The 15,855-nt window shown below is 46.0% G+C and overlaps 1 protein-coding gene across 2 annotated transcripts; it reads right to left on the bottom strand.

Annotated features, from left to right (window-relative positions):
- safb (scaffold attachment factor B) lies at nt 1-15,014 on the bottom strand. Of its 2 annotated transcripts, none has more exons than XM_078790268.1 (21): nt 14,748-15,014; nt 14,371-14,461; nt 12,691-12,755; nt 12,437-12,625; nt 11,899-11,958; nt 11,781-11,820; nt 10,701-11,154; nt 10,367-10,410; nt 10,206-10,294; nt 8,048-8,197; nt 7,863-7,948; nt 6,378-6,409; nt 6,234-6,310; nt 6,007-6,149; nt 5,833-5,938; nt 5,573-5,772; nt 5,343-5,505; nt 2,136-2,200; nt 1,941-1,999; nt 791-839; nt 1-706 (listed from the first exon to the last, which is right to left on the bottom strand). In XM_078790268.1, exons 1-21 carry the CDS (start codon nt 14,898-14,900, stop codon nt 595-597), a joined length of 2,427 nt encoding a protein of 808 aa, XP_078646394.1. In that variant the 5' UTR covers nt 14,901-15,014; the 3' UTR covers nt 1-594. The 2 variants fall into 2 exon arrangements, with proteins under 2 accessions (XP_078646394.1, XP_057929746.2); XM_058073763.2 differs by having other exon boundaries at nt 2-706; nt 5,573-5,769.
- Between the last annotated feature and the right edge of the window lie 841 nt (nt 15,015-15,855).

Here is a 15,855-nt window from a genome sequence, read left to right as displayed (position 1 = left end):
ATAGATCCCCTAAGATGAGCAATGTGAGAACATGTATTCCTTTCATGATGTCTTTATGAGCCTACAATGATTTCAAACTGCTGAAACAATGAAACTTTCATCACAGGCTGCCTTTCGCTAGTTCTTGTATCGGCATTCCTTCCATTCATCTCATGCTGACAAGGTCTCCATTGCCATCTAGTAAGTTTTGAAGTCAGGAATGAAAAGCATGTTTAAAGAGACCAAATATTTTATTGTTGGAGGACATGAGCAGAGTGTCAACATAAATAACGTAGTGGATGTGAAAGTCTTCCACGGAGTATCACCGGCACATCAATAGATCCTAGCATTTGGGGGCTTATTGAGTGGAAAACTGACGAGGACGGTCCATTGACTAGGATGCGTAGCCAGAAGCCGTCTAAAAAGTACACCGTGAAGAGCTGTGACGAGGGTTAGTTAGGTCCATCAACCATGTGTGAAAATAACACTTCCATTGACAACATAAAAGACACTGCAGGTTTGTGACCACATGACGTAGAAAAAGGCAAAACCTGGAAAAAAGGTAAAATCCACCACGACCACGCCCACCACTGCTGTCTTGCGTACACTAAAAGATTAGAAACGTCGATTGAAGGCTCCACCTTGCATGCCGCCCCCCTGCATCATCTGGTTCTGGCGGTTCAGCGCCCCGGAGAGAGACTGGGATGAGTTCATGTAGCCCCCACGCCTGGTGACGCCACACACACACACCAAGTATTTAGTACAAGCAATGGGGAGACTTTAGCTTTGAAAGGCAAGACATGAAACTCACCCTGCCATTCCTCCTCCGCGTGCCATGCCAGGGATACCGCCATCACGACCTGACAAGGACATGCTGAATTAAGTGGGTCAGTGGAAATCCAGGCCCACTGACTGGCCACTCACATCAACACAATGAGACACCACCACACATTCTGCTGGTCGACAGTTGTGCTACAAATTATCCTCCGTAAGCCAAATCAGTATGCGGATCAAAAAGACAGGCTGAGGCGCCTCCATAACCAGGAAAAAGCCGAAACAAACAAACAAACAAACAATCTAAGGCTATTTTTTTCTTGAACTGTCATGAGGTGTTTGGAGCACTAGGTGGTACTCTAGTATTGTCCACCGTGTGAGCCACAGTTGCCTGTGTGTATGTTATTGGCCGAGGTGCAAGCTGCTGCTAGCAAGATGTTTGAGATCAACCAGGCTGGTGGTCTTCCAGAGAACCTGATACTCATGTTGGCCTTGGTATTGAACTGTGGACTCCTATAGATCAGCTACACAGCTTTCCATGTACATTCTGTTTAGAAGCCATAATACATTGTTGTTAAGAGTGTGAGAACGTATAAACCAGAGGCATTAACTTGCAGCCTAATGTACTTGTTACCACACACACAGGAGCTGCAGTTTTTGGGAAATGTGTCGGCCGTGGCCAGATTGTACAGCAGGAGAAACTGCAGGATCAGGGGAAGAAGAAGCCCCTACTGTGGCAAGGGCCAATGTACTTTTATACCCCAGACTCTCTCACTCCTCCCCTGCCTTACCGTGCCAGCTGGTTGCTTGCAAGGTTGACATGTTTAAAGCTCACAGTTGCTGGTTATTTTGCATTAGTGTCTTATCTGTTATCTACATATTACATTGTTGTGTGATGTTTTAGCACTTTGAGACACCGTGAGGAAGAATGGTAGGTATGCAGGAATATTAAGCATGCATTCATTGGCTGCCTCTTTTGACCTGTTTTATATCTTTAGAATAGAGAAAAGAAAAAGATGTATGTCTATGTCTCATAAGGATTGTGGATGATGGCCAACATGTTCCATAGAAATTAGTCTTTTGGCTTTCACAAAGGATGTGGACATGGACAGTCTAGTGACGGAGCAGGACTTAGGGTAGATGGTTGCAACCATAAAAGGGTAGCAGACGATGAAATGAGTTTGTACCTTGCCACGGCCGCTCACCATCCATCTTCCTCCCAGAGTCCCAGTCACGCCCCCCATCCCTGCAATGCAAACATCTACTTCAGAAGAGTACATGAAACGGCCTACCTCAGCTCCACGTGTGCGCTCATTCACACCCCGATTGAACAGGCCAAGGTGGACATTTGGACCGTGGGGGAGGTGTAAGAAGCTGCTCACCTGGAGTTCATGCGCTTGTCATAGCCTCCGCCCCACGAGTCTCGGCCGTGTCTGTCTGAGAAATGCTGCACACAGAATAAGTTGAAACCATTACCATCAGCTCAGTGTCCACCAAAACCCATTTGCTGTGTTCCTCTGGGTGTTACATGCCATTGCTGTATGATGTTCAACTATATGGATATTCCACATTCAGATCATTAATCTTCATCTCACTAAACATTTATTGAGCAGCAGAGAACACTTCCCATGTCATCCAGTGCCGTTATTGTTGGCTACTTACTAGTTACTGTCACCTTATTCAGGATACAGTTCTTCGTCCAAAAATGCTGTTTTGGTATTCTTAAAGGATTCTTTTTAACAGACTTCTTTGTCATACCTGACAGTTTGGACTGCTTGCTAGCAGTCTTCATCAGAGTGGTCACATGATGGTCCTGTGACAGGTCATGCCAGCTGATTTATGTCTTCCTGTCAATGAAGACAGGGCAACAGCACCATCCATGGTACGGCTTCTTTAGGACCATATCCCCGGTATGAGAGTAGGATGGTGGATGGCGCTGTTGCCATTCCTTCATTGACAGGAAGACAGCGGAAACATCCACATAAAGCACCAGAGCCAATCAACACCAGCTACTATTCCCGGTGTAGTTGGTCGCAGCTGTTTGTCGCCTTCGTGCGCGTGGTTTGCTGCGCCTTGCCCTCCTGTGTGCAAGGCCCATTAGACCTCCGACAGCGATGCACACTGTATTAGCCACCGCCCGACTGATGATCACAGTGCCAGGCTCAATAACTAACCATAGCCTGTCAGGTGCGCACCACCAAATTCGGTTTTAAGCCATATAAAACAGCCACCAGCCAAGGTCGGCATGTGAATTTGAAGAATCACATGTGACGGGGCGGTGGGGTATGAGCAGTCAAACAGGATGAAACAGGCAACAAAGCTTGCTAATGGAAAATCGAGAGCGAAGAAACGGGTTGCCTTCACCGCAAACCCCTTGGGCTTTACAAAGAAGATCCTCAGGCAGACAAATGTGGCCAACTTGACTGCATAGAAGAGGTTGTCAATAAGTACCCCAGTGACAGTGAGAGAGGGAAAGATCTTGGGCCATGCAGGACCTTAACTCCACCAGAACCCACCGCAGCATTTAATACCAATGAGCTAATCTTGAAAGAAGAGCAGTTTGTCAAGCAGCTAGATCCAGCTCAGTACCAGGTTCCAGCAGAGTGCCATATGTTGTCTAAAAGAGATGGCCCAGACTCTTGAAGTGACTATGGATGATCCTCAATGTCATCTGAACAAAGGAAACCAGCACAGCAGTGGCAACCCGCAGCGAGTGTCTAGATCCCAAAGGAGAAGGTCTCCAGTGCCATCCTGTCACGACTACTCTGGCAACCGTTGGGCTGTGATGTGCCACTGACCACCGTTGTGTGCTTTGAGAAAAAGGTCAGCCATTTCCTGCGGAGGTGGGTGGACCTACAATGAAGCCTCAGCTGCATCGCCTTGTACGGGAGGAACAACAAGGTGAAACTGCCCTTCGGTTGTCTGACGGAGGGGTTTTTGGTCACCCGAGCAAGAGAGGTGCTGCTGTATAGTGACTCCAGTGACAAAGTCTCCTCGGCTGGCATAGCAGTAAGAACTGGCAGAAAGTGAAAGGCTGATGAAGCAGTCCACGAGACTAAGCCCCGCATCCAGACGCTCAGGTCTCCAGAGCAACCCAGGACCTCCCTTCAACAAGGCCCAGGGAAAGGAAAGCAGTCAGCTGATCCAGGAAGAGGTACCAAATAGCACCCAGAAGTGCATCCAATTCTACACAAGTTGCCAAGCCTTACTTACTTAACAGTTTAAAACCAATGTCAACAGCCTTAATGTTAGCAAGCTAATGCTAACAGAGGCAACAGGAGAAGTAAATGGCAACTAAATGCAGCCCAACAGAATAATCTCCAGGTCAAACTCCGCTATTACTGATAGTTGAAAACAGCATATGAAACCCAGTTGAGGTGAAAGGTAGTATGTTTATAAAGCAAAATACAGATGCTACCAAGTTCAGACTTGTGAGGGGCAGGCAAACTGCTCAGTCTCCACCCCCGACTGCTGAACACCAGTCACTCATTGGCTGAACCGGGCATGGACTGCGGTCTCATGGAGAAACGCAGCTTTCTGATATGTTTTAATTGTTGCAGAATACAAACATTTTAAGTGTTTGTTTGAATTAATTATTTGTAAAAAAAAAATAATTATTCATGCCTTTCTGAATACCGTATTCGGGTTCGGCTCCACCCCTATAGCATACACATAGGAGATGCTGCCCAAGGGCACTGGAAGTTGGGAGATACCACTTGCACCATGGCCAAAGTCATTGGGTCATCGCAGAGGTCATCAGCACAGGATCTCCCCCGGTAACCAACCAACAAAGCAATCAATTGCCTTTGTTAGTGCTGGAGTCGAGCAGGGGGGCTGCTGGCAGCTGAAAGTCGACCTAGGGAGACAGCCCAACCACTCTGAGGCCAGACGTGGTCCAACAACTAAGAAAGTGGTCCTGCTGGAGTTGACTGCTCCCTGGGAAGACCGGAGGGAGGAGGCCAATATCGAAACAGAGGATGGAGAAAGCCACAGACAAAAGGCGTCTAGATGACTGTGGATCAAGCGAAGGCTACTTAGACACAGGCTGGGACTGATCACCCCAGCTGGGTCTCCTGGGCAAGAGTGTCTGTTGTGAGACTCGACTCACCCAGTGAACCAAGACTGGAACACTGACGATGTGTCTAAGTTGAGCTAAAGGTGTAGGTTCCAACTGTTCTATTTCCGATTGCTAAAGAATGGACAAAGATGACTGATTTTTCTTTTGGTACTTAACATGATTATACGGCCATAGATCACAATATTGTGTTGCTTGAAAGATGGGCCACTGAAAGGATTGAATTTGGAAAAATGGCTGTGATTGATATAAATTTATTACAATTAAATTTATACTTTTCTTATTCTCTATTAGTTGGATTGTGTAGGTAAATTTACAACATTGGGACTTACAAATCCCAATTTCATCCTGTGTAGCTAATTAGTCATTGAGCTAAATGACACATGCCTAAAGCCTGATGTATGCATGGAAGCGTGAAACAGTGAAAGTAGGTAGGATGGAATGCAGGTGTTACTTTCAAGCCCATTCACCAATAATCAGATGTTTTGTAGCTGAGGAATGCTCCAGGTCTTACCGGACCATCTCTGTCAGCCATACCACGCCCGCCATCCCTTATGTCGTCTTGGTAGCGCCCTCTGTCCCTGTGGTCAAAGTCCTGATAGCGATCCTGCCGGCCAAAGTCTGAGCGGCCGTATCTGTCATCCATGTTCATGCGCTTGTCGGGCCAGTCGTCTTTCCTGACAAGATGGCAGAATGTGAGAAGGAGGATGGAAATAATGGCCATGTGAGGTCAGCTTTGCATACCTGCCATCCATGTCGCACGGCCTCTTCATGGGCCGTCTGTCTTGCTCGTAGCGTAGCTGCTCCTGCTGCCTTCGGAGCTCCTCACGCTCCCTCAGGATCCTCTCCTGCTCTCGCCGCCTCTCGTACTCAATGCGCATCCTCTCCCGTTCTAGGTACTGGCGCTCCATGCGGTCCGCATCGAGGCGCTCTCTCTCAGTCTGCTGAGGAATCAAAGTGGCGTTTCAAGTGTGAAAAAGAGAAAGACAGTATGGTGACCTCACCTCCAGCCAGTGTCTCTTCTTCATCAAATGCTTCCGCTCCTCTTTCTCACGGAACATGCGAATTCGCTCACGCTCGCGGTCTGGGCGGTTGTCATGCCCGCGATTCCTGCCAAAGTCACAGCGGCTAGTGAGCACTATTGCAAAAGGGTGAGGTTCCATGGCTCGCTTCCTTACGTGTATCTGCGTCGCTCTGCCTCTCGCATCTCTCGCTCACGCTGCCTCTGCCTCTCTCGCTCACGTTGCTCCTTGATCTGGTCGAAGGACAAGATGCCCTTCCTCTCCTTACTGGGGGACTTGCGGTCCTGACTCTTAGAGCTCTGGAGGCACAGAAGAGGAGTGCATTGGGTGAAAGCTAGCTTTCACAGCGTCTTCCTGCACTGCTGGAGGTTCAGCTCACTCACTCGCTCTTTGCTTTTGGCCTTGACACTGACAACAGGCTCCCCCTTGGACTTGTCCATGACAACAGTCCTCTCGTCCCCTGTTAAAAAACACAGCCGTTAAGAGGGAATACTTTTCCTTCATACGAAGCCAGACAAACACCTCACCTTTGCCTTCCCTGTCATCCTTTCCGTCAGACCTGCAGGAAGACAACCCCGTCAGCTCATGTCGCATTGTTTCTATGGAATGTCTAACATGCCAAGGTTGAAGGTTTTATGCATTTACTTCGTACAGTCCAACCCGTATAAGTTTACAACCAGTCTATGTAGACCAACTCCCGGTCCCCCATCATCTTATTCGTAAAAATGGAGATGTCCACATACGTGGTCCCCGCTTTTATGAACACTAAATGGGTCATTTCTGTGGACATGTGTTGTATTGTTCACTTCATCAACACCAACACATTGTGTATACTGTACATGACATTTTTACTCAGCAGTGGTGCTTTGGTTATCACCACTAATCTCCACAAGGTCTGACTCAAACCAAAACAGACACTAAAGTGGTCGTAGTAGCTTCCTAGGCCACCTACGGCTATTGTGACAGAGAGAACCAGAGCATACAGTGGGAGAAGCCGCCAGTCATGGCTGGGAAAGAACCACAGTGTACAACTGGAGGAGTATGTCGCCCGCTGTAGGAGGAGCCAGTGCCGAGGTTGGACAATGTAAACAATGTAGTACATACGCACTCCTCCCCCGCCTTGCCCTTGCAACCTGGCTGCATTTTCCTGCATGCACACATGTAAATAGTCTGCATCCCAATTCCCTTCCTACAGGCTTTGCATTACTGACTGCTGGTTTGGAAATCTGTGTGGGTCATGTGCATGCCTCATGTGACAATCCCCACGTAGGAGCAAGTACGTCAAGAAGTAACTCCCCTTAAAGGAAAGCACATTTTCCCATAGAAAAAAAATCCTCTTCCAACATGACTGTGCACCAGTGCACAAAGCAAGGTCCATAAAGACATGGATGACAGAGTCTGGTGTGGATGAACTTGACCTGGCCTGCACAGAGTCCTGACCTGAACCCCATAGAACACCTTTGGGATGAATTGGAGCGGAGACTTAGAGCCAGGCCTTCTCCACCAACATCAGTGTGTGACCTCACCAATGTGCTTTTGGAAGAATGGTCAAAAATTCAGATAAACCCACTCCTCAACCTTGTGGACAGCCTTTCATGAAGAGTTAAAGCCGTAATAGCTGAAAAAGGTGGACCGACATCATACTGAACCCTATGGGTTCCGAATGGGATGGCACTTAAGTTCATATGCGAGTCACGGTAGGTGAGCAAATACTTTTGGTCATATAGTGTATTTCCCAATGGTGGTGACAAAGCTCCCTCCCCGAACTAAACATGTGGAAACAGCAATGTGAAACACCAGTGAAAAACTCTTAGCAGGTTTAGCTTAGTTTAGCAGAGCATGCTAGTCCAACTGTGTGGGTGATTCAGGCTGGATGAATACATTTTCACTGTGTTGTGAAAAATACGAGGCACATGGTGCCTGCCACTCCGAGGGGCGTGGACTTAAACGGATTGGACAGTACATCTGACAGGGAATACCTGGACATTTTATCAGAAATCTATCAATCTTACTTGGAGTCAGAAGAGCGTCTCCGATCGCTGCCTGACTTCTTGCCATCACCATCTGCTGGCTTCTTGCCCACTGGCTCATTTTTAGCCTGCATCAATAGTTAAAAGGAATTTGTCAATATGAGGGGGAAGAGGTTTGGACTGCTGTAGTTCTGCATGGTCTTGGAACTGATGGTGACACCACGAACCCGCTCCACAGAGATCATCTTGCCGTGCAGCTCCGTCCGGTGAAGATGGCTGACACACTTAGCCGCCTCGTCTGTAGAAGACATTGTGACGAAGCCGTAGCAGCGCGCCCCGGGACTCTTAGCATTGGTCACCACCTTGGCGCCAACAACCTAAGCCCCAATAGGGTATGGATTAGTCCCAACTATAACACAGTTCTTTTCCTTTGTATTCATCAATTCTTCAAAGAGACTTTAGTGGAATTTAAAAAATATACCCGGTTTCAAAATTACAAATCTCACTACATTGTCAATTTTGTTCAACACACACACACGTCAATCAACAATTTACAGCAACAGTGCGGTCAAAAATCATTTCCGCCATAAACACGAAGAATGTGAACAGATGATATATACGACTATGGCACTGCGTGCATAAGGTGACTTGTGATTATTTTGGATGGATTCATCCTCTCGACGTCATAAAAACCACGGGACAGTGGCATCACAGCACCTGGATTGTCCTGGGTCCGGGTAAGTCTGCCATTTCCTTGTTCTTTTCATTCATTATATCAGACTTTGCAATCTTGGCGCAAGACTTCTCATGTTTATTCAATGATTTCAAGTCCAGTCATGTTTTACATCGGCTTAGAGCAGAGGTAGGGAACCTATGGCTCGGGAGCCTCTTTTGATGACTGTATTTGGCTCTCAAGCATTTCTTACCACAATAAAAACATTTTAAAGTAAACATCACAGAAATGAAAATATTAAAAATCAACAACTTTTTTATGCATTTTAATTATGCATTTTAATTCGTCCATCTATTTTCTACTGCAATACGGCCGACCATCTTTCCTGATATTTTCCAGGTCAAACACCAAAACTCGATTATTACTGGGTAATGCGGTAGTCTACCTCGGTCATTGAGATGTCAACATGTAAATATAAACTTTCCTCCTTTAGTCAAATAGTCACCTAGCTAAAGCTGCAGAACCAAGCCTTCTGGCAAAGATGGCCAAAAGAATGAAATGTATAGTGCAAAATTATGCAGCAGCAGAAGTTGTATTAATGGCAACAAGTATTTGATTTATTATTAGACACTGCGCTGCTCACGTGTGCTGGCCACACCCCATTGGCGTGCGGTAGTGTGCCTGGTCTACACAATTAGAGCCCATTATATCTAAAACTGTTGGTCTTACATAAAAATGCACACATTTTATTGCATTCAGTGTTTAAAAAAATGTATATGGCTCTCACAGATACACATTTTAAAATATATGGGCTTCATGGCTCTCTTCGCCAAAAAGGTTCCCGACCCCTGGCTTAGAGTATAAACTGCGACTGAGATTGCGCATTCAGTTGTTTGAAACGGTAAAGACAGAGTGAGCAAACAAAGAATGGTGGCTCCACACCGTGTTGTGGTTGTTTGCTGTACCTCTTGCTCCCTTATGTTGGACCACCTTGGTAATAGTGTTTCCACAAGTACATATTTAAAGGATTAGATTGGGGCAATTCGAACATGCCGTATATTTAGTCATACATTTGTACTGTAAAGGCGCTGGGTCCAAAAATTACAACTGTCATCGTGGCAGGCTAGCAAACTAGCTACCAGTGTGAGTGGTTGCTTAGCGCCAACACTGTAAACAATAGCCAACCATGTAACTTCCCCACAAACATCACTTTGAACCCAGATGGTATAAGAAGGCAGCCCAGACCCTTGAAAGGAAGGCAGAAGCCAGGCAGCTGAACACACAAATCCTCAACACAGGGGGCAATAAACACGACGGCAAGAGCAAGACTTCTCAACGAGGACACAAAAACGCCACAGCTGAATGGCAAAGAGCCATGTTCAGTGAATCAAGCGTCCAACCAAGCAGGTTTTTCATTCAACAATAGAGAGGACGTGTTAATGCCCGTCTCAGACGTGTGTTCCAGTCTTCAGGACAAAATGCTGACGGCAAACCAGCATCTAGCCAAATGGAGAGCTAGGTATCCACTCTTCCGTCTGGGAATGACGCTGAGACTAGCGGCTAGCGAGGATCGTGTTAGTCCGCCAGATAGAGTTTTTGCTGTTAGCTGCTACAATCATAATATTGTTATAGCTTGGTTAATATACAAGTCACTTAAATTCCAGTGCTGACCAGCATTCTTAGGAGTCTGTATTCCTGTCCTTGCCACTGACCTTGCCATATTTGCTGAAGAGTGTCTTCAGATCTGTCGCCCTGGTTGTGGAGGCGAGACCGCTGACCCACAGGTTTCTGCTCCCAGTGGCTTATGAGAGACAATCTGATAAGAATAAAGAAGAAGCAAGCCGTCTCTGTGATCATCACAGAAGACACTCACCCTTTTCATCCTTGGACTCGTCCTTGCAGTCTGTGCCTTGGGAACTAGAGAAAGTCAAAGAAAAAAGAGTGAGGATGTTTGCAAACACCGCTGGGGGGTGGGGGCCTACACTTGCACGTCCTTGTACGAAAAGCAACCCTTTGTGGGAAGATTTTACAGGCGAGTAAACGGGACTTGACCCCAGACAACCCGGATGCGTTACGGCTGGATAAAAAAGGTGAGCAGGGAGGGAGATACGAAAGACTTCAAAAGAACATCCAATTCTTAAAAGCACAAAGGAGCCAATGCAAGAGAGATAGCCATTTTGGTTTCTAGTAGACAGAAAGCAACAAACCTCTTGGTCTGATCATCGCCCTCTACAGAGGAGGACTCTTTCACTGCCGAGGATGAATCCGAAGTGGCATTCTCTTCAGTCTTCTCATCCTCATCCCCCTTCTTAGACCCCAATTCTGAACCAACAGTTTCACCCCCAACGTCCTGTTCGCTTACACTAACAGCTTGCGAGCCCTTTTCATTGTCCATTGTCTCTTCTGGGACTTTCCCCGCGTCCCCGGCCTCGGTGGCGTCCGTCTCAATAGCATCCTTGTCGATTTCCGCATCCCTGGAGACAGCCACGTCGGCTTTGGCTCCAGTGTTGGCGGACACCTGGTCTTCCCCTTCGGCGTTGACGGTGGCGGTGGTGACGGGAGTGGCGGTAGCCTGATCATCTTCGGCGCTCATCTCGCGGCTCTGGTGGCGGTCTTCGATAAGCGGCTCAGATAAACAAGACCCAGCTACTTTGTCATTTTCTACGGATTTAACAGGAATAGAATGGCAGAGTTTAATCACTTCTGAAACACAGCAATGGTTAAGGAGGAACTGGCAAGGCCACGTGCCTGTGCTCTTACTAAGTAGACCCTATGGAGAGACTGGAAGGGAGCCCAAAGGTGGGGGGCACTAACTGATCCAAAGCAAGCAGTCCACGGTGGAAGATATGTGGCGCTGCAACTCCTTTTGCTTGGGCTTCCAGCGCACATTGAACAAAGCTTCCATCTCAAGTCCAACTGTTTTCATATCCATCTTGAGTCAGCGTGGTGGTGAAATGGTGCTTGAAACCTTGACGGATCTTCACGCAGGACCCCCTGCTGGCAGCCTACATCAGCTCATCCTAACTCTTCTTCTCTTCGATTGCTGGCAATGTGCGGCAAAAGTGTTAACCATAACAAACAGGCCCAAAAAGGCCACTGGATGATTGTTTGGCCGTTTTTGTTTTTCCAATTGGAATACATGCAGTTAAGCACCTTCCTGGCACACAACCAGCAATCACCTTTGGGCTTCCAGTCTCTCCCTCGCTGAATTGAAAAGAAAGTGTTTGCATTCCAAGCTAAGCGATAGAGACACAGCTCTTCTTCTTCTGACCAAGTATCTACATTACCTGTTTCTTCCATCAGGCTGTCTGCACCTGCATCCACCGTCTGAAACACACAAACATACACCAGCCCTTTAAAATCACCATCTTACGTACCTTCCCTTCTTTGTGCAAAGACACATACCATATAAAGCGAGGAGAACATATCGTCATCTTTATCCATCTGCCCAGACTCATTCACCTGCTGAAAACAACATTGCAATTCATTAGCTCCCCTTTGAAATATTAGAAATATTGCTTCGGGATATTTGAACATGAAATGTACAGGGATGACTGTGGGAGCACAGCTCTGAATTGCTCATGCTAAAGCTGTTAAATCACTCGTACAAATCACGGTCAAGTCACATGTAATGTTACATTTTGTGTATGGAATATCGAATGGCTACACAAGAGGTCGCCTAAGTTGGTTTCTTTTTCATTTTTGCAGCCACTCTTTCTACTGAAGAGGAGGTCAGATGGCTCTTTGCATGCTAACGACTGCCAACCCCTGGTGTAGCAGCAATAAGGCACTCTTAAATACTATGCAAATATGTTTCCCTTTGGTAATTCACATTTGATGCATGTGGAAATAGACCGTTTTGGTTGTTTTTGCTTATTTTGAACGTGGATATTGGATATTGATATGCAATGCACTATTGTTTTCAGCCAAAAAAGTTCCTCACCTCGTCTTCAGAGTCGAGAGTTACCTCGTCGTCATCATCGTCATCGCCCAGGTGTTCTTCCTCATCCCCATTGAGTAAGTTGCCCAGCTCGTCCACGTCGTCTTCCATCGGCATTCCGCTGTCATGCTCGGCTTCATCCAACACATTCATGTCCAGGATGTCCATGTCCTGCATGTTCTCATGTTCATCCTGAGCGCAAGCGAGATTCTGTTGACATCTTAATTATCTCAGTTGGTGGGTGTGTTAAAACTTACATTGCCGTCGTGGGAGTCCTCTTCTAAATTGGCATCCTCGGGTTCATCGTTCTCCTGTCTGACATCTGCAAAAAGGCATTTCCACAGAGGTCAGGTCCAGGATGAGGACTTATGAGCTTGCATGTTAAGAGTTGCTTTTGTAGCTTCCTGCCCTGCTCATGCACCAAGTCACTTCTGCTTTGCCTGTGGGGTGATGTTCCATTGTGCATGGAACAGGGCCCAAGCAAATCCCTTTTATTTTGGTGTTAGGTTCCCACATGATATCTTTAATACCACACCAGAGTGTGTGCATTCCAAGCTTGTGAATGAAATGTCCATGGACTAAATGCAAAAACCCTTCCATCTATAGATGCAAAACATGAGTGGCCAATTTTGGGCAAATAACCAACAGGGCATATGTCGATTAGAAGCTTTAAAGGCCGTTTTGGTTATTAACACCACAGCTTAGGTTATGTTGATCTTCAAATTTATTTTGAAAAGTGCTATATGGATTTGGATGAAATGTTCAGGAACCATCAGAAATGGGATATTGAGAACTGATTACATTTTGGGGGTGATCCAGATCAACATCTGGATCCAGGAATTTTTTTAAAGGAGTCTTTAATATCGCAAGACAGGACCATTTTCAACATTTATGCATATAACTCCACAAAAAGTGGTCAGAGCACTTGTTTTGGATGTTCAGCCTTCCTGATATGTTGTGCTATCATGGTAGCTGTCAGCATTGCAAGCAGGTTGACATTGGCATAATAGCATTTTGAGGGGTTTTAATGGGTAGATACTGATACGAACACTTGGATTATCATGCCAACATTAGCATATTGACAAATTTTGCCATTTTTGACATTCTGCAATTTCATTAACTCGGCGGTATCATGCTAGGTGTTAATATGGGATTATGATCTTTTCCCCATCAAGGTGATTCACTGCCACCAGAAGTAAATTTCCCATCAAGCATTTCCCCGTCATACTACAAATGTGTATCAATGTAACAGTATCATCCACACCAACTACGCTCATATCCCCCTTTACTATGTCCATAAACCTCCTCTTTGGTCTTCTTCTACACCTCCTACCTGGCAGCTCGAAACGCAGCATCTTTCTACCAATATATTCATTATCTCCCCTCCGGACATGTCCGAACCATCTCAGTCTGGCCTCTCTGACTTTATCTCCAAGGCCTCTAACATGTAATTTCCCTCTGATGTACTCCTTCCTGATCCTATCCATCCTGGTCACTCCCAATGAGAACCTCGGCATCCTCATCTCTGCAACATCCAGTTCTGCTTCCTGTCTTTTCCTCAGAGCACTGTCTCTAAACCAAACAACATGGCTGGTCACAAAACAGTTTTGTATACCTTTCTTTTCGGAGGTCTGCACTTCAAGTGCTTTTTTTTAGTTTTTCAATTAATCACCCAGCTCTAAATGACAATCAAGTTCAGTGAAATTCCATGACTCTGTTAATGTGGAAATCACAGGGCCCTATAATTTATAGTGTTGTGTGTGTGTGGGGGGGGGTGAAGTTCAGTGTTCCGTAATTTCGGATTACAGTTGAAAAGGAACACGCAGAACAATCCACAGTGGCCGTAAATACAAGGTTTCCACTCATACTCCCACGCTCACTCGCAGTTTTCTGCAAATGGTGTGTACATGTTGGCAAATATCAGCTTTCGTGTGTACCTCTAGCGGCCCGCCTCGGCGTAGCTTTCTTGGACGCTGACTCGGGTGAAATAACAATAGCGTCGGGGTTTCCACCTTCCTCCTCGATAGCCTGCGTATACAAATAACACAAACACAAATTGAATGACATTGCAGGGCTGCTCCACGAAGAGTTAATTCATCACAACGTGACGTTGGAAGGAGACAATTGTACACTACATGAGCTAATAGCGTTAGCTGCTCATGTTAGTATGACTAGCATACGAGCTAGCAGTTTCACATTTACGATATAGTATCAGTACCTGCTGTGTACATTAATATAAGGCTAAATGATGCAGTGCGGTGAATAAAGTGATATTTGAATGTGTAGTAGTAAAGAGAAGACCAATGAATGAGACCTTTTTCAGACGCTCCGACAGCACGCTCTTAACACCAGTGGTGTCCAAGTTTCGTTTCTTCAGCTCGGCCTTCAGATCAATAACCCTCAGGTCCGATAGTTTGCGAACCTCTGAGCCCTCTGGAAGATCTACATCAGTTGCTGGATCAGCCATCCTTCTGTCTGGGAAAGATCCTCGCTCAGCTTGAAAAGAAATCAATTTGACTGCACCGTGTTTGTGTCCAAAAGTTCAAAATGGAGACCCTGGTTAGTCAGTGACGTCACTGCGCATGCTCAGTTGAAGTACAGTGCAGGGCCCACGATGCCGCTCACTGCGCATGTTCAAATAAGAGCAGTGTGCAGGGTCCACGGTGAAAACGGCGTGGAAGGAGTCGACTATAGAAACGGAGAAAATGATTAATGAGAGGTTGAATTATTTTTTTAGAAACAAAGGAGCTGTTAAAACCATATCAAAGTGGATTTAGAAAGGGAAGGAGCACCATAGGGCCAGCATTATATTTAGAGGATGAGATAAGGAAAGCACAAATTAACAGGGAAAATCTTATAGCTGTATTTTTTGTTTTAGAAAAAGCATATGATATGATGTGGAATGAGGGGTTATTGATCATACTTTGGAGGCTGGGGATAAGACGAAGGATGGGTCAGTGGTTCAGGAACTTCCTAACAGAGAAGAACTCGGTGAGAGTTGGGAGGGAACATAGTTCTTGGTTCACGGTGGAAAATGGTACACCTCAAGGGAGTATTGTTAGTCCAGTCCTCTTTTCAGTCATGATCAATGAAATTTTTAGTCGAGTTGATGGCTCATATGGAGTCTCCTTGTTTGCAGATGATGGAGTAATTTGAGAGAAATGTCGCGTGTGTGGCAGGAACGGGACTGGGCTGGTGAGTGGGGATTTAAGTTTTCAGTGGGAAAGACAAAAGTTGTAGTTTGCACAGAAAAGATTAAATAAGGACAGATTAAACTCCATGATGAACAGTTGGAAGTGGTCCAGTCATTTAAATATCTGTGAATCTGGTTTGACAAAAGACTAACATTTACAAGACATGTGGATAAGGTGGTTGATAGATGCAAGAAAGTAATAAACATCATGAGATGCCTTCGAGGCAGG

This window comes from Doryrhamphus excisus, linkage group LG4, assembly GCF_037039965.1.
Source record: "Doryrhamphus excisus strain RoL-2023G ecotype Guam linkage group LG4, RoL_Dexc_Guam_v1.1, whole genome shotgun sequence".
Taxonomy (NCBI): domain Eukaryota; kingdom Metazoa; phylum Chordata; class Actinopteri; order Syngnathiformes; family Syngnathidae; genus Doryrhamphus; species Doryrhamphus excisus.
Note: the sequence above shows the minus strand (reverse complement) of the source record. Positions and strands in the feature narration are given on the sequence as shown.